Raw genomic sequence first — 24,548 nt, forward strand, 5'->3', positions numbered from 1 at the left:
GTTTGGCGCATTTTCTTCCCATAATGCCCCCCTCCAATCCGGTCCAAAACCACTAGGTTACCTGAGCGACGTCGATACAAGTCGAATCAATCAGGTGTGCTTCCGAATTGATTGCAATGTTTTATGATTGATTCAGACCTGATTCGATTCCGCGACACAAAACCGCGTGGATGACGGAGGATTCCGTCTCGAGTATCTCAATTATCCAAGACTCGAATTTATCAATGAACATTTTATCCAATCCAATGCCCTGCTGGAGAGCATGGACTGAGATCCAGAGGATCTGAGCAGTTCGCACGTGGTGTCAAGAAATGGTATGGTCAGGGCAGATGGTGCGACTAAAACCCTCGACTGGCGAGTCACGGCAAAACCGCTATGGTTTCAGAATTCCGACCAACTTGGGGGTGTTCCCCTAAGGGGATTATCGTCCAGCCCTCAAAAAATAAAAGCCACAACAGCAGTTCATCCATGTCTAGGGCCTAGGCGATGGACTTAGCAGAATCAGAATCATGGTCTAGACGTCTACAGGATTCGAAGTTTCGAACGGATTTCCCGCATAAATTGTGGCGGATTTGATACGGGTGCAAAATGTCATATCTATACTACAAAACTACTCCAGCTTCCATGCGCCTCCGGCGCGCCTTTCGTTCCCCTTCGACAATGTGATGTCCGTGTTTCTTTCCTTTTATTTTTCTGTTCGATGGCACCGGTAGCTTTGCGCGACTTCTTCAGCTGGTCTGAGTCGCTTTCACAACAAGTTTGACGGTTGTAATTCAACATTCAACTCTCATGTCCGTTCCTTTGGTGCCGAATTGGGTTCTTCGACTCGCGCGGGTTGCGAGTAGCGACCATGATGCCTTTGGATAATCGCGAGATGGATAATAGTGTGCAGCAGATGCTGAGAAGCTCTGCGTACCGGCGGTCCGCAATGGTACTCATTGGCATTGACATGGCTGTCGCAGCCGGTCTCGCTGCGATCATATTGTTTGATGCCTGGAGAAGTAGAAAGACCACTGTGCCGCGGATAGGGTGCGGGTTGTTCCAATTGGGAGCAAATTGATCGGAAAATGCTAATGCACATCAACAGAAGGTCGCATGCCTTTGCTTATTACTATCCTGCAAGAACAATGCCGTTGTCCTTTGCCGCGTCAACGCTGATCCAAAGCGCAATCTTCATGTCCGTCCTAGCGATCTCTGATCCCAACCACATATGCCGAGCGAAAGGGCAATTAGTCTTTCCAGGTGTGTCGTATCAAACAGCCCCAGTGTCTGTAGTTGATTGCTGACCGCTTTTTAGCACTCTGGATATGTGGATTCGTTCTTCTTGTGTTTGGAATCGAAACGATGCTGCGTGGCTTCCAAGAACCCGCCTTCAGCCAACGATGGAGGTGGACCACAGCCGTCTGCTGGACAGTAGTATCTCTGGGCCTCCTCCTGGCGTGGGTGCCGACGAGGGTGCGCCCACCACGGTCTGATCTATGTTGGGCGGGTATTCTTGAATATGCCTTTCCCTGGACCGATCTAGGGCTGGTGGTCTCCTTTTGCCTTTTGATATCCTTTGTCGCTGTGGCCCTGGGAATAACGTTTAGGATGCTGCGGGCACAACATTTGGGTTCTCAGGAACGAGCCGAGGCCAGTCAGATGGTCTATTTCCTGGTTTTGGGTATTGTAGGATATGTGAGTAAGATTGTGAGGATTCTTCTCAAGAGCTAGGCCTAACTCACGACGGCAGGTTTTCATACTGCCAGCGTGGATCAGTGCCTCTATCAACACTCGCTCGAAAATGGCCTCCATCACGGCCTCAATTGCCCTGCATTTGTTCAGTGTCCCAGCGCTACCACTCTATCTCATCCTGCGCTACAAGTCCGCCAAAAACCGAAAGTACATCCAACATCTTTCCGGGAATGAATACCAGGAGAAGGATGCCGAGCGGCCAGACACTAGCTTGGATCACTCTTTCTCTAAAGGACCACCGGCCAGTCAAGGCAAAGCCTTCCCAGACCCATGTGCAGAGAAATCACTCCCTATCCCCCCGCCCTTGATCGAGCGACATCGAAGACCGAATCCGCCCAAGTACACCTTATTCCCGAAACCAAAGGCGCCGAAGCCGCTATCTCAGATCCTTCGCAATTCAGTTCTACCGCAACGCTTGGAGCGATCAGGGGCGGAACAACAATCAAGGCAGCAGGAAGAACAACAGCCGCAGCGCGACATAGGCACACTACCCAGCTATGATGAAGCGCTCTTGTACCCATTCACACCGGCGGTGTTCCAAGACAGATCGCAAGGTCAGTCACAACCATGGCAGGATAGTATTAGCACTGCGACGCTGCACTTCTACGAAGATACATCATACTTGCTCCCGCCCACCCCGGCGTTCGCCCGCGAGGAATCGCGCTCCTCGGAGCAGAGCCATTGGACAGTGCCTATTGGGCTGCGTCTCAGCAATAATACCGCTGTTGCTGGTCGCAGTTCAGGAGCTCCGAATAATAATAATCTTGTCGTGCCATTGTCGCCAGACGTGTCGGCGGTGTCGCTGTCACAAGGATCGCCCTTTTCGCTGGATGTTCCGTTGGCGATTTCGCCGGTGTCTCCTTCGGTGTACACTTCAATAGATCACGAACCTGGGAATGGGTATAGGTCGCTAACAAAGCAGTATATGTGAGCAAATAATAATACATTTTGACTAGTATACAGCCAAGAACTGAGAGTCATGATCCTCATGAGACCGGAGTAGTGGTACAGCTATTGTACAGTCCGAATGATTGAATCAAAACACAACATTGACCACTCGCCCACCCGGTACAACCACCACCCTCTTCCTCTTCTCCCAGTCGTTCTTCTCCGTCAACCAGAGTTTCCCTTCATTTGTCTCGAGAATGTGATCAATCACCCAATCCTGTTCGGTTGTCGACCCGGATGTCGACGACGAGAACTGCGGAATGTTCACCCGGAACCGCAGCTTGCCGTTGATCTGCACGGCCACGGTCTGTGTGGTACTCAGCGAGGAGAGGTGTTGTTCTTGTTCTTCCGTGAGGAGAGGAGAAGGCCAGGGTGTTTTGTCGATCGATGATTCGATTGCTTGGGTTGCAGGTAATGCGGGGTCGTGCAGAACTTCCCAGCATTCGGAGGCTAGCGCCGGGGCAATGGGGAAGAGAAGACGGAGGAGCGTGCTCGTGGTGATGTACTGGACGGTTGGTGAGAGGGAGCTCGACGGGGCGAGGGTATTGGTGAGTTTAGTCAGATCAGAAACGACGGTGTTCAGCCCGTACGGGTTGGTTTCGATACTCCGAGTCACAGACGTGATCGTCTGATGAGTTGCAAGCAGAGCAGTGGCATCGCGGTCATTGGCGGCGGTCAGGAGCTGCGGGGGTAGAGGGCTGTTGGGTGCAGGCACCGACACGGATGGCTCCGAGGGCAGTCTCGTGCCCGTCTCTGAGACAAGTTTCCACACCCTTGCAAACCACCGCTGCATGCCCACGATCTTGGTATCATCCCATTCCAGCACGTCGTGGACCGGCGCAGCAAAGAGGACATGAGCCCGAGTCGCGTCTGCGCCGTACTTATCCACGCATATCATCGGGTCGACGCCGTTGTGCTTGCTCTTGGACATCTTCTCAAACGAGATGTTGGGCGTCACGTTTGTGCCCCGAATGACGGGCTTTTGGGGATCCGTCAAGTCGACCTCAGAAGGGAGGAGAAACCTTCCGGTCGAAGGGTCCATGTACGTCTTTCCGTGAACCATACCTTGCGAGATCAGCTTGCGGAAGGGTTCCGCCGGGGTATCGCCACCAGCAGACGCGGCTTCGGGGAAAAGCTCTGATTGGGCCAGGAATTTGTAGACAAACCGGGCGTACAAAAGGTGCAAAATAGCATGTTCGACCCCTCCAATGTAAATGTCAACCGGCCGAACCGTAGCCGAAGAGAATGGCACGTTCTCGTTCTTTGGATCAAGGTAACGCAGGTAATACCACGATGAATCGACAAATGTGTCCATGGTGTCCGTGTCACGCTTCGCTGGTCCGCCACACTGCGGACACTGGGTATGAACCCAGTCATGGGCCGACTCAAGTGGATTTCCCTTCTTGCCTTTCAACCAGTCTCCTTCAATCTTAGGCAGAGTCACGGGGAGTTGGTCGACAGGGACGGGCACGGGACCACAATCGCCGCAGTGGATGATGGGAATGGGCGTGCCCCAATGCCGCTGTCGACTGATCAACCAGTCGCGTAGACGCCATGTCTCGGAGAATTCTGCATATCCAATCTTTTCCAGGTCGCCAACAATCTGTCGAGCAGCCTCCTGGGAATGCAGCCCTCGGTATTTCCCACAGCGGGAGGTTAGGTAGCCTTCCTGGGTGTAGGCTTTGGCATCACTCGCGGGGACACTGCTGGAAGCTTCGTCCGCAGCGCTTGACTCTGGTTGGACTACCATGGTGACAAATTCCGGCCTGAGATTCTGTTTGAAGAACGCCAAATCTCGCGAGTCGTGCGCCGGTACACCCATGACTGCGCCTTCTCCGTAGTCACTCAGCACGTACGGGGCAACATAGACCGGAAGGTCTCGTGCAATAGTCGCACTCTCTTTGTCGATGTTGCGCAATGGATGTGACGCAGTCACATTGGTCAGTCGGTAGCCTTCCTTGCTATCCGGGGGGAGGGAGGCAGCTCGGTCGAGAAACTTCTTCAGTTCCGAGTCAGACTTTGCAGCATCGACTACGATTGGGTGATCAAGTGATAGTGCTAGGTATTCCACGCCGTAGAGAGTGTCCGGGCGTGTGGTGAAAACCTGCACAGTACGATTCTCGCCACCAGCAGTGATGGGAAATCTGATCTTCGCCCCAACCGACCGGCCCAGCCAATTTCTCTGCATAGACAACACGCGCTCCGGCCACCCACTGGCCAGGCTGTCGAGATCGTTAAGAAGAGCCTCCCTGAATGCGGTGATGCGCAGGAACCATTGCTTCAACTTGACTTGCTGGACCTTGGCGCCCGACCGCCAAGAGTATCCGTTGGCATCAACCTGTTCATTTGCTAAAACCGTTTTATCCACGGGATCGTAGTTGACCAACGCTTCAGCCTGATAAGCCAAGCCCTTCTGGTACATCATCAGGAAAATCATTTGCGTGTGCTTGTAAAACTCGGGAGAGCAGGTCATCAACTCTCGGTCCCAGTCAAAATCGGCTCCAATGCTCCGCAGCTGGGACTTCATCCGCTCAATATTGGAGACAGTCCAGTCAGCTGGATTGATCCCACGCTCAATTGCAGCATTTTCCGCTGGCAACCCAAAGGCATCCCAACCAATCGGATGCAGAACATCATGGCCTCGCATACGGTAAAAGCGCGCAAGGACGTCTGAAATGGTATAAACACGCAGGTGACCCATGTGCAGCGACCCCGAAGGGTACGGAAACATGGAACAGATGTACGACTTTGGCCTTTCGCTACCAGGAGATCCCACGCCGATATGTTTCCCGGCGTTCTTCTCTTTGGCGCGATCTGCTTCCGCCCATTTGGCCTGCCATTTTCGGTCGATCGCGAGAAGATCGAGTGGGGGTAAACGAGACGTCGACGCAAATCTTAACAACGTTTGCTGGAGTCCTTTGAAACGTTTGTTCCCGTAGCGGACACCAAGGTTGAACCTTCTGACAAAGCCACTGGCAGTTGCAGTCGACCGCACAGCAGACCTCATTGTTGACACGTCAGGCGTTGATAATCTCTTCGAATTTTCATCGGCATCGTGCCAATCGCGTTTCTGGGGACTTGGATATGCTTAGGACGAGCGTACTCCGTACAGTACAGAGTAATAACTACCGCTGGCGACGTTTGGAAGCAGATTTACTGCTATTACTATAAAAGGTTAGACTATTGAACATGCATTTATCTAGCCCGAAAAAAAAAAAAAGCTAGCTGTCACTGAAGTGTCTTCCAGCAATTAAATGCACCCTGCAGAGGTACATACTCTCGTAGCGAAGTGCCGGCTCACCCATCAGACAAGTACGAGCAAAAATAGCTAGACAGGACCGGATATGGGCTGTAGGTTAATGCTGGCAAATTACAAAGAGCACCGTGATCTAAGACAGTAATGCCTTCATCGTAAGGAGAGAAACAGGCCACGTGAGACCATGAAGGCCGGCTGGCCCAATGGTAAGGCGCTTGACTACGGATCAAGAGATTGCAGGTTCGAATCCTGCGTCGGTCACGATCTTCTTTTTGGCTCTTTTTTTGTTCTCTCCTGTCACCGAAAAGCCTCAGAATTGCCTGTACGACATTTTCAACCTCTGGATGGCTGTTTGCTTCTGTGCAGGACGCATAGATGGCCCGACGTGGTCGGTCGGAGTGCAGGCTTGCAAACATATGGAATGGACGTTAGATCAATTTCTGACATTAGAAGAACATTATGATGCTGCTCGTACTTTGCAGGTGAAATCATCGAAAGCTCAGAATAGTAGTTTCTGATGAGTCTTGGGAGAACTCGGCAAGAGCATGAGGTGACTTGGTCAACGGCCAAAGCAGGTAAAAGAAACCTATGGCACCACAGACGAGGATCACGTAGTAAGCAACGGTCCACTTGATTCCTGATCTTCCCGATACTTCTCGAATTGTTGTCCGACTGAAATCTTCCTTGTCACGGAGCAGCGGCGGACCTGCAACGACGTCTGCATCAAGGCGGCCCCATAGCCGGGGAAGCCCGCACCAGTTACAGAAACTGTGAACCAGAATGACGGCAGGCAGAGAACCCGTTCGCAGATACAAGAATGCCGCTAACCAGCCAAAGACAGTCGTATAGCCGAACTGGAAAATTGACCGAAATAGAGCCGCAGAAACAGGCGTCTCAGGATGAGTTATCCGAAACTCATAGAAGTGGTGTCCATGGGCGATGCCAAAATATAGTGGCGAGACGGCAACTATGCGCTCAGGAGAGATTCTAGCCAAGACGTGGAAGGAGATGATGACGGACCGAAAGATGATCTCTTCAGTCACGGGACCCTGCTGTGCGTCAGCATGATACGAGAGGTCGCAGTACAGTATATAATACAAGAACGTACAGCAACGAAATTTCGAAACCCGATCCAACTCTGAAGAGTTTCTCTCAGACCCTGCCCTCGAATCCATGCCTTCCAGTCGCCGTCTGCAATGCCACTTTCAAACAAAGGTCCTGAAAACAAGATCATGACCAGCAAGAGACTTCGGACGACATCCCCCAAATCGATGGGCCAATATCCTAGCAGTCTGACCGCCTCTGAGATCGTGGTATCTGCCTTCTTCACTGCGATCACAAGAGCACCCACTGTGTTGAGTATGCATGTCAGAGTAACGATGCGAATCCGACTGCGGATGACAGATGGCGCATCCCGACTCAGAGTAGGAGATGGCCTTGTTGATTTAGACAAATAGAACGGGGCTACATATCCCAAAGTGGCCAGAATCTATCCTCCTAGTAAGCGCTGAATGTTCATGAAGCAATCCTTTTTCGAACAATGCTTCATTCACAGAACTGCACTGTCCATTGAATCACTTACGGATAGAATCGCAGCAGCGGTTGATGACAATGGTGGAGGGTCCTCTGCCACATGTCAGATTGGTTGCAACCGACGCAAAAGGAACGGTAACGCACCACGCGGCCCTTGAAAGTACAAGCTCCTCAGTCTCTCAAGAAACTCTATTGGGGCCATAGTTCACTGCACCAGAAAGCAACCGTGCGATTGTCTGCACTGACAATCAGTCGATCGATTATGTCTTAGTAGTAGTCTAACCCTTGCTACAACTAGTATGTGTTCCCTCCAGTCGTACTGGCAGATCTGAACAAGGATCGTGTATCGAAGGGACCTGACCGTAGTTTCAACTGGACTCGGAAGTTCGAGATCAATTACGCAGTCTTTCAGATGGAATGTTTCGATTTCGCTGGTTCAACTTGTTTCAACCGCAAAGCGTCCCTACATAGGCGATGTTTAGCGTGCCAAGCAGCCCAACGCGGGTACGCGGCAACTTGGATCTTGGCATCTTCAAAGACGTGATGTGATTGGTCAAAGTGTTTCGTTTTCATTTTTGTTTCAGTTTTCTCAATCACTACTCCGTACTGTACTCGTACTCGTACTCGTACTTCCAAGACCGTCAACTGTCAAGACTCAAGGAGGTATGTACTGTACTCGTACCCGTATAACCCATTGATAACTTAACCCTTTAGTTATCAAAATAATTCATTATCCATTTGGACAAGCCGTACTCCGTACGGAGAACGGAATGCACTCCATGCTCGTCAACTGCTGTACGGAGTATCTGTACCGTTATTAACCGCCGTAACAATAGGACCGAGTCCAACACGAAGGTCGCCATCCAACATTGGCCAACTTCTGTCAACGACTTGACTTTCATCATTGACCGAGGGCAGATTGATTCCGTCGAGTTTCAAATCAACAATCGTTTACGACTTACGAGTATCATGTGTTCTCTACCCCTAGCATAGTAGTCAGTCATGTACCGATTTATTAGCCAGTTCGAACTGTCGAAGCTGCAGGTTTATTCAAAAGCGCTCACGCGTCGCAATCCTCGTAGGGTTTTTGGTATTGGAAGCACTCTCGATAGTGTCGCAAAGAATGGAAGTACGGAGTACCTCATTAGCAATCCTGTACATGCACACAATGCAGGAGCCGATACTGTAGGCGTCTTCTGGTCCAATGGTCAATATTGGCAGCGGCAGGCATTGAGGCAGTCAGGTACGGAGTACAACCGCTCATGAATCATGAAATGATGAAACTCGTTACAACAGCCGGGCTGCTGCTAGGGCGGAGGCCAACATTGCAATATTCCAACCTGCGGCGTTCTGAAGGAGTTGTCCCTCACTGCTTGCATACAACGAAATCAGCATGGAAAAGAAAACTGGCTCGTTCTAGTGGGAAAATTCGTTGTGACGATATTTGGTAAGAAATAGTAACTATGTTACCTACTTACGTAGGTACGGAGTACATACTCGTACGAGTACATACAGTTCTCTGACCTCCGTACCTGTTAGCTACAGTATTAACTACGGAGTACGGAGTACTCCGTAGTTAGTTAATTACTCCGTACGGAACTTCGGATACGCCCCTCCAACACCAGGATTTATCAAGGTTTGTCAAATTCCAGGCGACCAAGCTGCAGAACGAGGTCTGGATCTATTGAAGCATATTACCTTGCACAATCGAGCGACAGAGCATGAACGGAGATCACAAGAAGCACTACTGCTGTATTCTTTACGAAGGTTTCAACAACTTGGCCAATTACTAGAATTCAAGAACATGCCTCCAAGGCAGTCCCATATTCGGTTTACCAGGGAATTCGTTTTGTCGAGGTTCGTTATTAAAAAATGATTTACCCTAATTAGTAGTTGTAGCCCTGCATGCATACGGAATAGTCGGGGGACCAGGAACGGGCGATCGGCTTCACCGTACTTTCTGGTGCTCAGCGCTAACAGGCGGCGCAGGTTCCAGAGCCTGGGCAGTGCGCAACCCCTTGGTCAATGCAGACACGTGCCAATTTATTCTTCCCACACTCTCAATTCTGCCTCATCCTTGTTTGATCGTTCTCAGTGTCCTTCGTTATTGTTTGGTCGCCAGTCGTTCCTTTCGTTGTCGCTCTTTACAGGCTGCAATGGCTTCTGTTCACTCGTTCCTGGAGCATTAACGCCCTTCTACGACCATTACGATTTCGTTTCGCTTCGGACGACACGGCACATTCAGTCTCTAATGTTCTTTACACTCCTTGTTGTTGCTGTTGCCTCGCGTTCTTCATCTTAAGCCGTGTTCTACGCAGCTGGACTCTCGTTAATACAATTGTTTCGGCGTTTAACATAGAGAGGGGGGTTTGATTGACAACAACACTCGTTATCACCGACAATAGACGCTCCTTTTCCCAGCCGTGATTTGCGAAGTACAATAATCGATAATAGCCAAGCAGACGCCTCTCGAACATCCATTGATTGGATAGTTTGGTTGTTATTACAGCATCTAAACACAGAAGTCATGTCATCGCCTATGATTACTCCAACAGCCTCTCCAAAACGGAGAGCACTTCATGAACGTTCGCCGTCTGAGAACAATGAGGGTCGCCGTCGTTCTCCAGTCCGCGTGGTGAAGGAAGAGTCAGATGGCAGCCCTCATGGAGTCAGTCCATATCCAACAAAACCGTCCCAATTTCTGCCGCCAAAACCAGGGAAGGGGCAAACGTATCTTAGTCAGGATGCGTTTGGAATCTCAAATGCTTCCTTAGTCTCAACTGATACAGATCAAACTGTCACGGGTTCTCGTCTTCCGTGGGAGCGGTCCTCGTCAGAAGACGTCGGTCAATCCTCATCGCAAGTTTGGGAGAATGATCCGAGCTCAAGCATGTCATCATTTCCGACACCTCAGCTGGCGGATGACGGGATCAACGAGACCGTTACGGACAAGCAGCACCAAAGACCGGAGGACCAAGACAAAAATGAAGATGACTACGACGGTGATATCATTGTCGACAACAGCAATTCTGTCCTCCGCACTGTTCGATCAGCTGTCGCCACAGAAGCGGCGAAAAGCACGTCCCGAGGCAGTGCTTCGGTAGATGAGTTCACAAGCACAGTAAAGCTGGTCTCACCGGATCCCAGCGTCAGCTCCAACGCGACGCCTCCAGAGGCGCCGTCCAGCCCCAATGTCATCTCCTTGCAGAGCTCAAGTCCGAACTTGGTTCAACTTGGTAGTTCTTCCCCAGAGATTGCTGCTGAAGTTGGATCCGGCCTGTCCACAGGGTCTTCGTCTCTGAACTCAGTCGGAACGGTGATTCGAACTCACGTCGACGCGCCAAGCTGGCCTGGGCTCGCAGTGGAAGTAGGCCAATCGCACATGGACTCATTGCAATCAGGCCTACCAGAGCATATCGCTCACCTCTACCAGTCAATATCATCGCTGGTTCGGGCTGGCTCTAGCCGCTCGCGCTCTGACACGACCTCGACTGGAAGCTTCAACTCCATGACTGAGGCCCAAATCGTCAGTCGCAACACTTTGGTGCAGTATCCGCGGATTCGGCCGCCTTCTTCGTCTGGCTCTTTTGCAAACTCATCCTCCCAGCCTTTTGAGCTTCAGCGGCCTTCCCGAGCATTGGTCGATCGCCCTGGCTCTCATCGGGGTACGCGACTGTCGACCGTGCCGTCTCTCTTTTCTGATGAGCAAGGTGCGGAAATGCCGTCGACACGCGTCGAAGCAGAGAGGAATCACTCGCGGGGGAATTCCGATTCGAGCGGCTCGGTGGGTGACAGAGCGGCACATACTGAAGAGTTCGACCGAGTTAGCAACCTTCCCCAGCCGTCGCTGCGCCATTGGGCATCCATCCGGCGTGGTAGTCAATCACTTGAGTCACGATCCAGCAACTCGGAGAGCTTGCGACGCACTGGTTCCAATTCGAGCAGCAGCGTCATCCTCAACACGCTGCCCAACTGGGTACGATTCTACTATCGCAATTATGACTCGGATGGTCCGAACCCTGCACTGTTGGCCTTTGATAGCCGACCCTCTACTGCAGCATCTCGCCCCGATACCGCGAGTCGATACATCAGCAAAACTCCTGGAAGTTCTGGAACTATTTCACGGCCGCGGACCCGTGCCCGCGGGAACTCTCGGCCGTCTCAGATGCCAGGTTTGCCTAGCGATAACGATAACCCGGCAACTCAGACATCCCATATGCCAAGCGATAACCCGACATCTCAGACACCCCGCATGCCTAGCGATAACCCGGTAGATCCTCGGGCCCATTGGAAACAGGAACCTGGGCAGGCGTCTGAGACGACACTGGAAGACAACCGTCCCCTTATGCGCCAGGCCTGGTCGCCGCACCTTCACCCGGATAAGCACGTTATGAATCAACCCGTTTTCTGGACTCCTCCGTCTGTAGACTCACGCATTGAGCCATTGTTTGGTCGAAGAAATGTGCAAAAGTATGCTTTCTGCTTAGGATTTCTGTTCCCGCCAGGTAAGGGCCTTACCTACTCCGCCACTTTCTATTGCTCATCTCGACTAGTTTGGTTTATCGCCGCGTTCCTTAAAATTCCACCCAAACCCAGTGTTGATGATGAATCGATGGTTGCTGGACCAGGGATAGCCACACGCATTCGCGAGCATGAGTTGAAGCGCCATCATAATGCTCGCTGGTGGAGGAATGTCAATCGGGTTATGGTTCCAATTGGGGTGGTTTTCCTTAGTATTATCGTAAGTTTGCATACCAGCATGGAGATCCGAACTATACTAACCGTGCTTTAGATTACGCTGGCCGTTGTTGGCACCACCGTTGGCTTTTGAAATCACTCGCTCATACCATTCATGATGCATATACCTGCAAAAGTTCATTGCCTGGCAGCATTGAAAAGTGCGGTTGGATGTTGGATGACTCCATCTCCATCTTTTTCGCAAGCTACAGCCACGACTGACATGATCCCTGCAATCGGTATTGAAATACCGATGTTCTACGAAGCGTACTTGTACGACTCGACGAATTGATGTATATAGACTTCAACATCTATGCAGTGTAGGTACTGCCTAGTCTTAATAACAACTGAATACTGTAACTAGATCCTTGGAAATCTTTCTTTCCCTGTCTCTGGCGGCCAGTTTACACATCATATGGAGAATTGGAAGATACTTCGGCACAGGAGTCAAGTAATGTGCAATGATGTTTCCCCTTACCTATGGTACTACGTACGAGAGACTACAGTACGCCCGGCTTACAGGTAACAAACCGTAATGATTCGGTAAACAATGTAAACTGGTGACTTGCTTACGAATAGATTTTGTTGTTCCTTTGAAACTGGTCAAAATTTGAGATCAAACTTCACACTTTGCTGATTTGCTCCCTGGCCCAGCCAGCCAGGCTGAGCTAGCACTCTACAACAGTTCGGTTCGGCCCATAAGTTCAGCCCATTCCTCTTTCCCCTACTCGTACAAGAACTCCGATATCTCCGTACAGAACGGAAAACATCGAATAGTTTTTGTTGCCAGCATTTCTCTCTCTCTGCTCTGGAGATTTTTTCTTCCCTTGAGTTCGAGAAGAATGTTTACTTTTCATGGTTCCAATCGCATTTTGTGACTGGAAAATCGTGACTGCTATGCATCGTTCATGGCGCCTAGCCGCATTGTCCAGCGGTCGACGGCTGGGCGTATGTCACTCCTCAACTCTAGCAGCACGATCATCGCTGCCTGTCTGTTTGTCATGTCCTGAATCAATATCCGAATGTGCACCAACCCCTTCAATGCCCGAGGGTCTCCCTATTGACCATGACCAACCATTGAACGGAACGATGGCAGCGTATACCAAGCAAGTGCTGATCTCAACTGGCCAACCTGATTGGACCAGTCGAATTGAAGATGATGGCATGAATGAAGGTTGGGGGATCTTCGCTCGGAAGTTGAAAGGGCTTCTGGGACGGGGAGGCAAGTATGCTGATGTGCGTTGAAAGCATCAAAAAGTTTTACGAATATCGACTTTAAATCTGCTGACACCTTCTAGCCATATAACAATGTGATCATTACAAATTCTTCATTTGCTCCATCCAAGACCCGCTCGTCCCAAACTGTGTCTGTCTTTTTGTTTCCGGAGTTCAAATACATATCCAATATACCCGTATATTCTGAATCCGGGTGTGATCCAGAGACATTCGTGCGGGCGTTCCTTCTGCCGCATGAGAAAGACCTCCATCCAGCTCATGCCGGCATACCGACTTCACAACGTCAGCAACTGACCCGTGACCCTTCACTCATATCACGATTCCCGGATACAATCGACATCCGGCAATCCCCCACAATCCTGATCTGCGGGCACGGAGGTCGCGACATGAGATGCGGGACCATGGGTCCTGTTCTGCTGTCTGAATTTCGCCGTGTGCTTCGAAAGCGTGGCTTCTCAACCAGCTTAGATGACAACGGAACAAAGCATGTTGATGGCCCCAATCACGCCAATGTTGGTCTCATCAGCCATATCGGCGGCCACAAGTACGCTGGAAACGTCATCATTTATTTACCCCCTAGCTTCGTGTCGTCGTCAGGTGACAACCCGCTGGCAGGGAAAGGTCTCTGGTACGGTCGTATCGAGCCAAAGCATGTTGAGGGCTTGGTCGAGGAAACTTTTACCCGAGGAAGAGTGATAAAGAATCACTTTCGAGGAGGGATCGGAGTAGATGGACAGATTTACAGGCTGTAACTATAGAGTCCTTACTGTACAGTATCTCTTAACTATCGGTGTCTGAATATACCGTTGTCTCAACGGGGTTTGATGTGCTTGTATCCGCTTTTCGTTTCAAGGACGCGGAACTCTCTATCCGAGCTCCATAGATGACTAGCTAATAGTAGGTTCTTGAACCTCAAACCCTGTGCAGCGATCACTATCAATGAAGAGCTAACTCTCCTATGCTTTAAGCAGACCTTTGCTAATGCTTTAAAGCTCAAGCATCGATAGCGCGACTCCAGTCTCACGTTCTGGCTGATGAAGCGTGAATTCTGAGTCGAAGATTGGTTGACCATCAGGCATACAGAGTAAATATTTGCAAGTGACTGCCGTTGTGAAGAAGTCTCAAGTTGCGACTTACCTAGCTAGGGCTTCTGAGGTCATGCACCTCCGTAGGGGACACTGAGTAGCCTACCTTTTGACTTGGAAGTCACACCAGAGAAAAAGGACTCAAACATCGGCCGGCTGGCCCAATGGTAAGGCGCTTGACTACGGATCAAGAGATTGCAGGTTCGAATCCTGCGTCGGTCATATTTTTTTTTCTTTACCGGTCTTACCGAGTTCTTCCCACCAAAAAGTCAGGCAGGTTAGCTCCACCGAGGCACCTGACCCACCAAATCGACATGGAACGGAAAGAGAAAAGAAAAAAAGATTTCGGAACAAGAGGGAAGAAAAAAAAGAAAATCCTGACCTGACCGACGCAGGATTCGAACCTGCAATCTCTTGATCCGTAGTCAAGCGCCTTACCATTGGGCCAGCCGGCCTAGGACCTTGGATGAACAGGTTTCTTTTTTCAATATGAGGATTTTCAAATCGCGCATCTAGGTACTGCTTTGCGAGGAACGTTCCTCGGCGCTTCAAAATCCCGTACTTTCTGCTAAGTTGACAAGCAATGATCCATTCGAAAGACAATTATTGAATTGACCACATAAACTGACACTTTGATCTAGAATTATATCAGATGTAGGAGGGGAAACCACAGTATGTCGAGTATGTTCGAACGATCTACTCCGTACTTCCTAGGGTTAACCGCGCCTATTCCCCAATTAAAAGTCAATACACGGAATGTATGCTGGCAAAAATCAAGGGAAATAGGACATGGGCTCCAGTTTGTCGACTTAAAAAACCTGTTACGTACCATCCCGAAGCTTGGAAGATGCAACCCTAGCAAAGTAGCGTGGGATTGTCCTATCTGCGTATTTGAATGACAAGAAAAAAAGATTTCGGAACAAGAGGGAAGAAAAAAAAGAAAATCCTGACCTGACCGACGCAGGATTCGAACCTGCAATCTCTTGATCCGTAGTCAAGCGCCTTACCATTGGGCCAGCCGGCCTAGGACCTTGGATGAACAGGTTTCTTTTTTCAATATGAGGATTTTCAAATCGCGCATCTAGGTACTGCTTTGCGAGGAACGTTCCTCGGCGCTTCAAAATCCCGTACTTTCTGCTAAGTTGACAAGCAATGATCCATTCGAAAGACAATTATTGAATTGACCACATAAACTGACACTTTGATCTAGAATTATATCAGATGTAGGAGGGGAAACCACAGTATGTCGAGTATGTTCGAACGATCTACTCCGTACTTCCTAGGGTTAACCGCGCCTATTCCCCAATTAAAAGTCAATACACGGAATGTATGCTGGCAAAAATCAAGGGAAATAGGACATGGGCTCCAGTTTGTCGACTTAAAAAACCTGTTACGTACCATCCCGAAGCTTGGAAGATGCAACCCTAGCAAAGTAGCGTGGGATTGTCCTATCTGCGTATTTGAATGACCGAAGGCTCCATTTGTAACAAATCAGCTCTACACCTAGCATTTGGTCATGAAAGCTTGCCTTGCCGTGCTCGGTGAAGTAACAGAGTAGGTACTGCAGTTATTTTGCGAAGCAAGTAAACTACATTGATTCCATGAACAGTAATCACGGAGCACTCTCCGTAACATGCAGGACACTCGGGTCATGTGATCTTAGAGAACCCTAAGAATCGTGGGCAAATGGGCAAGAAGCTGTAATCTCATGCAAGACTCTCAGCATCAACAACGCAGGCAGAACTCTTCCTCGAAGAGCGGGGGAACAATACAGAACATACACGATGTAACAAAGGCGTACCTGCTCATGATTCATAACATTGGAACATAGTATACTCGTACGCCCCTCCGAGTACTTACTAGTACACAGCGAAGTACTCATTGACGTCATGACTTTCGCACTTCTATACATTACCTTTCGTGATCGTGGTAATACTTAAGAAGCTGAAGTCCGAAGGTTGTGGAGGAGACCAGAGTGCATCAGCAGTGATACATCAGCCAAGGATATCAACATTGAACTACTATTTTGCATTGCTATACGATTATCATACGCTCATAGCTGTTTATTTCATCGAATATTTACGAGTCCGGCCTGAGTTGGAACCTCCAACATTGTGGAGTTGACTACTTCCAATGACTGTAGGGTCTGGAATGAGCGATTTGTCGGCGAAGCCAAGACATGGCGGATTTGGGACCTCGTCAATCTGTGAAGTCCAAAGAAGGGGCAATGTCAGGTTATTTCTGAGCCGACAGGTCTTGGTTTCGGCGATGAAACGTTCGTTCCAGGCCCTTCAGTCATTGGAAGTAACCAACTTCACGGTGTCTGACACGACGCATGTTGGATGGGTTCTGAATTTGTCTGTATATGTCCCGGACTTGCCGTTGTTGTTGTTGCTCAGTGGTTCGACTCAGCTTGACTCATAGCTGCCTGATGATGAGCAGCTTCGAGCGTATGATAACTGTACGGGGATGCAAAGTATGCGAATAGACAATCACGATGTCTAGTACCCGGCTGATGCATCACCTGCCGATTCTCTCTGGTCTCCTCCATGACTATAATTGCTGGTGCACTTTCAACCAAAATTTCCATTTTTGGCTTCCTATCATGCGTCAGTACCTCCTGGGCCGGATCCGGGACATGACCGAAGTTCTGATCCGGGCAACTCGACCAACTGCGTCATGGCCACCGCAAGAACGCTTCTATTTTTCGAACTTGTCACGCATGATCGTGGGAAAAAGCGGTGTTGGAGACATTGACAAGGTGTTCCATTTTATTCAAGCTTGCATCTGACGGGAAGCCGTCGTCTTATTCATTCTCGAATGTAGGGCCGACTCGGAGGTGGAACACGGCTAGGGCAACAATGTTTGATAGCGCCACTGGTTGATTGCCAGACATCGCGTGCCGGCCACACCACAGCTGTTAAGGGAGTTCGATCACCTGTTCCGAGTCACCGACGAACTGAGTCGTTCTACCATCCCTAGGATACTTGGCTTTGTCGTTTTCATTTTCTGAAGAGTGACAAGGTCATCTCGGACAACATCACCAGAATCAGTCGGTTTCTTGGAGCAGTGACCGAACTCGCCCTAGACAGTAGGCAGAGAAGCAACGGTCAGCAAACTATTGGGTTGTCTTCCATCCTGTCGCTTTCAAACCTCTTCGACCTTGATGCAGAGGTGCGGATCGTTGATCAGAATTTTACTGTAAGAATTCTGCTAATGTTGGAGGGGCTTTGTTGTTGAGCCCGGTTCCGTTCGGTGTCTTGAGACGCACTGTCACCGAGTTAAGTAGCCTACTATTACGGAGTAGACTCTTGCGAAGAACATGATGCCTGTTGTGAAGTCGTAGGCTACTTACTCGGCTGGTGATACAAACACGATCTGTATCAGTCCTTGGCCTTTCCTAATAGCCAACGTTGGGAATACAGTAATAACCAATCATCCGCCAAAAAAGCCAACGTTCTGCTGCGCATGGAGGAAATGTACTGACTAGGTTCTGGAGTGAGAAAAAAAAAAAAAACAAAAAACCCCGATAGTCGCACAGGGTTTTGATCCCTGGACCTTGTCGGTGTAAACGACACGCGCTTCCACTGCGCCATGCGACTGGACTCAGACTCCGAAGGTCCACTTTTATGGCTCATCAAAAAATCAGAAAGGTGGGGGTACTAGGAGCGACATCATTGGCTGCTCCGTTCACCTTGCTTACTGAGTACCGTATCACCACACTCAGTACCTAGTACTTCCACCCGAGTCTATGTATCTGTCAATGTCGACACCACGTCCTTGCATGAAAAGAAACTACTATTGCTTGTTAACATGTCGAAGCAGGTGCATATCCCCACGTCCACTGTCAGTTAATGATTAGGTACTGGATTGGAACGTATTAACCGGGCGTCAACTGTTTACCGACGAGAAACGAAAGTACATGAGTACTCCGTACTCCGTACTGTGTGTAGGAGTACCCTTGCGGTCCCTGATGACCCGAGCGGAAACCACAGCTCCATTTTGATGCATGCAGTCACTTCTTCATGCTCTCCGCCTTAGCTTCTGCTCAGCGAGTACCCTCATTTCTTGTACCGTTGGCACTGGTGCGGATAGGTCTTTCTTGCGGATCTCCTCTATTTCATCACCAATCTCTTTAAGGGCGTTCTCGACTTCTTTCTCCGGGTCAGAAGGGAGACCAAGCACCGGTGCACTGGCATCTGTGTTGTCCGGTTTTCTTTTCTCAGTGGGACGGTTGCGTTTCTTCAACTGTGCAGTGAGCAAAGATTTGGCTGGACTCGCAAAGATGATCAACCAAGCCGCAACGCAGATGATTCCATAATAATACACCCGACCCCACAGCTTGATGGTGTCAGTGAATGACAGGACGACGAATGGAATGGCGGTAAAGGTCAGCATGAGCTGGGTAACCGCCCACGACACGATATCATAGTATGGCTTGAGTGGACTTGGTTTTGTTCCATCTGGAGATAGGAAGAACGGTCTCACGTGTCGTCTGGAATCTATCTCTGGTCTTAATTTCTCATAGCTCTTCAAGATTGGGAAAAAGACAACTCACATTTGGCGGCGGTCTGGACGAAAGAGGCCAGAATAAAGGTCATATAGTACCCCGGGTAGAATCCATGCCACAAAGCGCTGGTAAAGAAAGTGATCAGGGTTGCCCAGAACCCGGGTTTCTTGCCCTTCGGGGTCACACGGAGATAAACATAATGCCTCAGCCAGTGATTGGTGTTTTTATTCCAATTCTCCAGATATGCCCGCACGTTCTGTGCTGTTTCGAGGTTCCAGGGATTGATGTTCTCGAGTCGATTCCAGTACACCTTGCCCGTTTTCGGGTCGAAACCATTGTAGCCCAACCCGGAGAGAATACAGGATCCCTCTGTCAATGTCCATGCAGCGTAATATTTCGTACGAGCCGTGAATCCTAGCATGTATAGTTGCCAAATGCGTCGGAGGAAGGGATACTTCCCGTATTCATCTCCTAGGACGAAGCTAACGGGATACATAGCGCTCAGCTTCACAAAAACAAGAAGCCACAGCAGTCCCGTTACTGCTTTCCGGAATGCAAACCAGCCGCTGCGTGGAATCTTGCGCTTCTTTCGAGTAGGCGGCGCCTTTGACGGGTCTGTCCCCGGCGGTACATCAAAGAGAGTAGTTTCAATCCAACGACGGTAGTCCACATACTCAAAAGCGGGCCCGGCGAAAAGAGATGGAAAGAAAAGGACGAAGCCGGCAAAGTCCAGAACGCTTGGAAACTCGGTGATTGCGGAATATTTCTGGGAATCAGACAATTCGGTCGGCGGCAAGCGCCCGTCGTGCACGTTCCAGCAAAAAGCTGACAACTTCATCACCAGCACCATCTGAGCTCCGGTGATATCCATCACGCTCGGGTCATTGACGATCTGTCGGTAAATATGGCTCAACGACATATAACTCATCAAGTAAACAAACCCAATCCAGGGCATCAGCGATCCATCTATGTAGTAGGCAATCAAGTACGTTCCCACTGAACAGTAGAGCAAAGTCCGCAATCCATCCCAGAGCTCGAATAAGCCGATGATATAGAAGATGGATACGGCAATGGTGAAGACATTTTTCTTCCACGGTTGCGAGTCAGGAATCCGCTTCAGAATGGCAGCTAGGGGGTACGAGAGGAGAAACGAGCCGATGAGTTTGACTATCATTCAGTATGGTTAACACTTGCTCGCTGATCGGCGACACCATCATGACCCAGGCGGTTACCTTCATCGGTCGATGCCCCCAGAAGTCCCGCGACATACTTGAAAGCTGTCCAGAGTCAATCAGCGTCCTGCCTGCCTCAGAACAACTGGGTACGGACGAGCGTCAATGGAAGCGCGGAATGCAGTCATAGCTCTCAAAGTGATTCCAACAACCTTCGCAAACCTGACATACGGCTGTCCCAATAAAACTGAGGAGGAGAAGAGTTAGTAGTAACGGACGGCGGAGAAATTACATCGAATTGAAAGGAAAAAGACAATGTATAAGAGCTTGGAGAGCCTGTTGTGGTAGAATCGAGGAGTAAATTTCGTGCCGTCATGTGCCGGCGGATCCATCTTCAATCCCACCACCATCGACCTTGGCCCCGGTTCCGAGGGACAGCCTAAACACCACTACACTTCAGTGCTCGACTGACATGCGAACTTGATCAACTCATGCAGCACAGCAGGTCCCCGCCTCGTTGATCCGCGCGATCGCTCGGCTTGATTTCGTTTCCCTGATTATTGATCTTGGATACAACACAAGCGGTGAAGCTTGTTGTCATCGCCCCTTCGGGCGACGCTTCACCATGGATGTTGTGGCAGCCGTCTCCGGGTACATCACCCGGATGGTGACAGCAGGGGACTCACCCACAGCGGGCGCATCGGCGAAAATGAAAATTCTACTCTTGGACAGTGAGACCGTGGGCGCTCTCCGAAATGTGTTTGGCAAGAGCTGTTCTGATGGCGGATGCAGGTCTCGATCGTGTCGACGGCCGTGACGCAGTCCGCTCTACTGAACCATGAAGTGTATTTGGTCGATCGCCTCGACAACCAGGCGCGGGAGAAGATGCGACATTTGCGTTGTCTGTGTTTTGTCCGCCCGTCGCCGGATTCGATTCAGTTCCTGATAGACGAGCTACGAGATCCGAAATATGGCGAATACTACCTCTACTTTAGCAACATTATCCGCAAATCGTCCCTCGAGAGGCTAGCGGAAGCAGATGATCATGAAGTAGTTCGGGCGGTGCAGGAACATTATGCCGATTTTGTCGTCATCAACCCGGACCTCTGTTCCCTCAATCTGGGATTCCCGCGGCATCGCATTTGGAGCAATAGTCCCGACATTTGGAATAGCGATGCGTTGCAGAGAACAACAGAGGGCGTGATCGCATTACTTCTCGCGCTGAAGAAAAACCCCTTGATTCGATATGAGAAAAACAGCTTGATGGCGAAAAAGCTCGCAACCGAGATCCGTTACCAGCTCACCCAGGAAGAGCAGCTTTTCAATTTCAGAAAGACTGACACGCCCCCGATCCTTCTCATACTGGACCGACGAGACGATCCGATCACCCCGCTCCTGACACAGTGGACATATCAAGCAATGGTTCATGAGTTGATAGGCATCAATAATGGGCGAGTAGACCTGCGTGATGTTCCCGACATCCGACCCGAACTGCGCGAGATAGTTTTATCTCAGGACCAGGATCCTTTCTTCAAGAAAAATATGTATCAAAATTTCGGCGACCTTGGAGGGAACATCAAAGACTATGTCGAACAGTATCAAGCCAAAACCAAAAACAACATGAACATCGAGTCTATTGCGGACATGAAGCGATTCGTTGAGGACTATCCCGAGTTTCGCAAACTCTCGGGCAATGTTAGCAAGCATGTCACCCTGGTCAGCGAACTGAGCAGGCGAGTTGGCGAAGATAATCTCTTGGACGTGAGCGAATTGGAGCAGAGTTTGGCATGCAACGACAACCATTCCAGTGATCTTCGGGTAAAGGCTCATAGTCCCGCTTGGTTCTACCACTTTCGGCTGACAGGATCTCAGTCTCTTCAACGGATAATTCAGCTCCCTAACGTCCCAGCGGAGAACAAGATTCGTCTTGTAGCTCTCTATGCGATTAGGTACGAAAAACAGCCGAACAATTCGTTATCGGTTCTTCTCGACCTCCTTACGACAGCAGGCAACGTCCCTGCTCACCGGGTCAACATTATACGAAAACTGCTAAGGTACCATCATTCCCTGCAAGCGCCGCCGGTTGCAGGCGGGTTTTCCGATCTTTTCGAGTCAACCTCGTTCTTCTCTGGGGCGCGGGACCGATTCAAAGGTCTCAAGGGCGTCGAGAATGTCTATACGCAACACTCGCCCCGCCTTGAGGCAACTCTACAAAACCTCATCAAGGGTAGACTTAGGGAGCTGCAGTACCCATTCCTCGAGGGCGGAGGCCACACGAAGGATAAACCTCAGGATATCATCATCTTCATGGTTGGCGGTGCGACCTACGAAGAAGCCAAGACGGTGGCTCAGGTCAATGCCAGCTCGCCGGGCGTTCGGGTTGTTCTGGCTGCGACCACCATCCATAACAGCACAACATTTCTGGAGGAAGTGGAAGATGCTGTCAACAACTGGCCGGAGCCAACTCCTACAAGTGCCGCTGGTCGATTACGAAGAGAGCTTGGGCGATGAGGTTCAGGTTGGCGCTGGTGGTATTCGGATGGCTTGTGATTGTCTTTGACTGATGGATTTACAGTGTATTTTGTAGATACATCTTGTTCATCTGGTGATGAAGCAGACATGTACTCTTGACGAGAACTGGTCCGTAGTGAAAGGTCATATGTACTGTAGTACCTCGTACGGTACTGTACTCGTATGTACTCGACTCAGTACAGATCCTTCGTAATTACCAGGCTAAACTAAAATGGGTTAGGAACATGTACGAGCTTGATGACTCGCGCAGCGAATGCCGATGCTGATACTGATTACCATGGGGCATGGGCAGCAAGGAATCGCCATCAAGCCCAAGAGCGACAAGATGACCTCTTCCAACTTTGGCGATTCTACAGTCCAACTTCCCTTGTCGACCGATCCTCCCGGCCCACATAATCCGCCGCAGAAGGCTGTCTGGCTGGTACGACATTAATTGATGGCCAGCTCATCATCGCGACGGCAAAGCTGATGTCTCTCTGTTTAGATTTTCGGTGCCACAGGACACATTGGCCGATCCCTTGTCAGGGCAGCGCTCCTCCACGGCGACCAGGTGGCTGCCGTCGGCCGAACATTAGAGGACAGCTATGAGTCGATGCAACGCCTCCAGGCAGAGAACGAGAACTGTTTGGGATTACTTTGCGACGTACGCGCCCGTCAAACGGTACAGGATGTGATCGACAAAACCATTGAGCATTTTGGGAGGATTGACATCATTGTCAATTGTGCGGGCTACGGCATCATTGGTGCGTGCGAGGACCAAGATGATTTCGACATCCGGAACCAGTTCGAGACCAATTTCATGGGCACCCTGAATATCATTCAGCTTTCACTTCCGTACTTCCGCCACAAGGGCGGAGGTCGGTATATAATCTTTAGCTCCGTTTCTGGGACTCTGGGCGTTCCGGGCTTGGGACCCTATTGTGCATCCAAGTACGCCGTCGAAGGGTTGATGGAAAGCATGCACTACGAGGTGGATCGTTTCAACATCAAAGGAACCCTAGTGGAACCGGGACATATCCGACGTGATGACGTGAGCAATCCCCTGGCATCGTCAGCTACCCGTGATGGTGCAGCCATGAAACCGCTGCCTGCCTACGGTCATTTCTTGATCAAACCAATCAGTGAACCATACCGGACGAGTACCTCGCCTGCAGGCCATGCGAGACGTATGCTCCAGTGGCTCGGGGATAAGCAGCCTGTCAGCGCTGTGAAAGCTGCGGAACTCGTGTGGCAACTCGGACATTGTTCGTTCCCACCGTTGAGGTTGCTACTTGGATCATATGCGGTGAAAAGTATCCGTGATCGCTCAAAGTGTATCCTGGAAGAGATTGAAGATTGGAAGCATCTAAGCTTCCCCGTTTCGGACCCAGTTACTACGAATGATCCAAATCCAGAGGACAAGCTTGAGGAGAGCGGGGAGCCCTCCACAACACCTGGATAAGTGTGGTTCGCCGATTGTGCCTGAGCGCATCGAACGACGTTGGAAAAATGCAAGTACTGGGCAGTACGGAACCAAAGAACTATGAAGCTTTGTATGTAGCGCCCATTTGATATGCCGCTGCCAGCCATGGTGGCTCCACGGGCGAGCCTGGTTTCACGGAGGTCCGCTATGAGAGTTTAGGCCTTTCTACCACTGTTGAAACGCCTGCTGCATGTCGGACTCGCCTGCCTTTGGACATTACAAAGTTGCAACAACGCAGGGTTGTGGGAGGACCAGACCATCTTCGTCAGCACCCTTCAAAGTGGACGGGGTCCAAGTGCCAGATCATGACGTTCCCAGGTTCTCTAAGAGTCTAAGTAAATTC

At 50.2% G+C, this 24,548-nt stretch overlaps 8 protein-coding genes and 5 non-coding genes across 13 annotated transcripts; 7 read left to right on the forward strand and 6 right to left on the reverse strand.

Annotated features, from left to right (window-relative positions):
• Positions 1–850: 850 nt before the first annotated feature.
• Positions 851–2,665, forward strand: VTN31DRAFT_6914 (uncharacterized protein; the record flags this gene model as incomplete). The annotated part of the gene is made up of 4 exons (XM_069407577.1): positions 851–1,029; positions 1,088–1,242; positions 1,298–1,677; positions 1,733–2,665. The coding sequence occupies 4 exons, from the start codon at positions 851–853 to the stop codon at positions 2,663–2,665; spliced, it is 1,647 nt and encodes a 548-aa protein (XP_069258217.1).
• A 105-nt stretch (positions 2,666–2,770) lies between these two features.
• VTN31DRAFT_6915 (uncharacterized protein) lies at positions 2,771–5,689 on the reverse strand (the record flags this gene model as incomplete). The annotated part of the gene is made up of 1 exon (XM_069407578.1): positions 2,771–5,689. The coding sequence occupies one exon, from the start codon at positions 5,687–5,689 to the stop codon at positions 2,771–2,773; it is 2,919 nt and encodes a 972-aa protein (XP_069258218.1).
• A 438-nt stretch (positions 5,690–6,127) lies between these two features.
• VTN31DRAFT_t71 lies at positions 6,128–6,199 on the forward strand. Its single transcript has one exon. It is a non-coding gene; the product is annotated as a tRNA-Arg (tRNA).
• Positions 6,200–6,426: 227 nt separating this feature from the next.
• On the reverse strand, positions 6,427–7,673 carry VTN31DRAFT_6916 (uncharacterized protein; the record flags this gene model as incomplete). The annotated part of the gene is made up of 4 exons (XM_069407579.1): positions 6,427–6,987; positions 7,047–7,427; positions 7,521–7,564; positions 7,616–7,673. 4 exons carry the CDS (start codon positions 7,671–7,673, stop codon positions 6,427–6,429), a joined length of 1,044 nt encoding a protein of 347 aa, XP_069258219.1.
• Positions 7,674–10,361: 2,688 nt separating this feature from the next.
• VTN31DRAFT_6917 (uncharacterized protein) lies at positions 10,362–12,302 on the forward strand (the record flags this gene model as incomplete). Its single annotated transcript, XM_069407580.1, has 3 exons — positions 10,362–11,976; positions 12,025–12,212; positions 12,264–12,302. The coding sequence occupies 3 exons, from the start codon at positions 10,362–10,364 to the stop codon at positions 12,300–12,302; spliced, it is 1,842 nt and encodes a 613-aa protein (XP_069258220.1).
• A 761-nt stretch (positions 12,303–13,063) lies between these two features.
• On the forward strand, positions 13,064–14,196 carry VTN31DRAFT_6918 (uncharacterized protein; the record flags this gene model as incomplete). Its single annotated transcript, XM_069407581.1, has 2 exons — positions 13,064–13,444; positions 13,507–14,196. The coding sequence occupies 2 exons, from the start codon at positions 13,064–13,066 to the stop codon at positions 14,194–14,196; spliced, it is 1,071 nt and encodes a 356-aa protein (XP_069258221.1).
• A 483-nt stretch (positions 14,197–14,679) lies between these two features.
• Positions 14,680–14,751, forward strand: VTN31DRAFT_t72. The gene has a single exon. It is a non-coding gene; the product is annotated as a tRNA-Arg (tRNA).
• A 161-nt stretch (positions 14,752–14,912) lies between these two features.
• VTN31DRAFT_t81 lies at positions 14,913–14,984 on the reverse strand. The gene has a single exon. It is a non-coding gene; the product is annotated as a tRNA-Arg (tRNA).
• Positions 14,985–15,481: 497 nt separating this feature from the next.
• Positions 15,482–15,553, reverse strand: VTN31DRAFT_t80. Its single transcript has one exon. It is a non-coding gene; the product is annotated as a tRNA-Arg (tRNA).
• A 2,506-nt stretch (positions 15,554–18,059) lies between these two features.
• On the reverse strand, positions 18,060–18,131 carry VTN31DRAFT_t79. Its single transcript has one exon. It is a non-coding gene; the product is annotated as a tRNA-Val (tRNA).
• Positions 18,132–18,552: 421 nt separating this feature from the next.
• On the reverse strand, positions 18,553–20,399 carry VTN31DRAFT_6919 (uncharacterized protein; the record flags this gene model as incomplete). Its single annotated transcript, XM_069407582.1, has 4 exons — positions 18,553–19,031; positions 19,088–20,206; positions 20,272–20,316; positions 20,369–20,399. 4 exons carry the CDS (start codon positions 20,397–20,399, stop codon positions 18,553–18,555), a joined length of 1,674 nt encoding a protein of 557 aa, XP_069258222.1.
• Positions 20,400–20,836: 437 nt separating this feature from the next.
• On the forward strand, positions 20,837–22,722 carry VTN31DRAFT_6920 (uncharacterized protein; the record flags this gene model as incomplete). The annotated part of the gene is made up of 3 exons (XM_069407584.1): positions 20,837–20,950; positions 21,004–22,029; positions 22,084–22,722. 3 exons carry the CDS (start codon positions 20,837–20,839, stop codon positions 22,720–22,722), a joined length of 1,779 nt encoding a protein of 592 aa, XP_069258223.1.
• Positions 22,723–23,020: 298 nt separating this feature from the next.
• On the forward strand, positions 23,021–24,184 carry VTN31DRAFT_6921 (uncharacterized protein; the record flags this gene model as incomplete). Its single annotated transcript, XM_069407585.1, has 2 exons — positions 23,021–23,164; positions 23,228–24,184. 2 exons carry the CDS (start codon positions 23,021–23,023, stop codon positions 24,182–24,184), a joined length of 1,101 nt encoding a protein of 366 aa, XP_069258224.1.
• Between the last annotated feature and the right edge of the window lie 364 nt (positions 24,185–24,548).

The sequence above is a fragment of the Thermomyces dupontii genome (assembly GCF_041956625.1).
Source record: "Thermomyces dupontii strain NRRL 2155 unplaced genomic scaffold VTN31scaffold_8, whole genome shotgun sequence".
NCBI classification, from domain to species: domain Eukaryota; kingdom Fungi; phylum Ascomycota; class Eurotiomycetes; order Eurotiales; family Trichocomaceae; genus Thermomyces; species Thermomyces dupontii.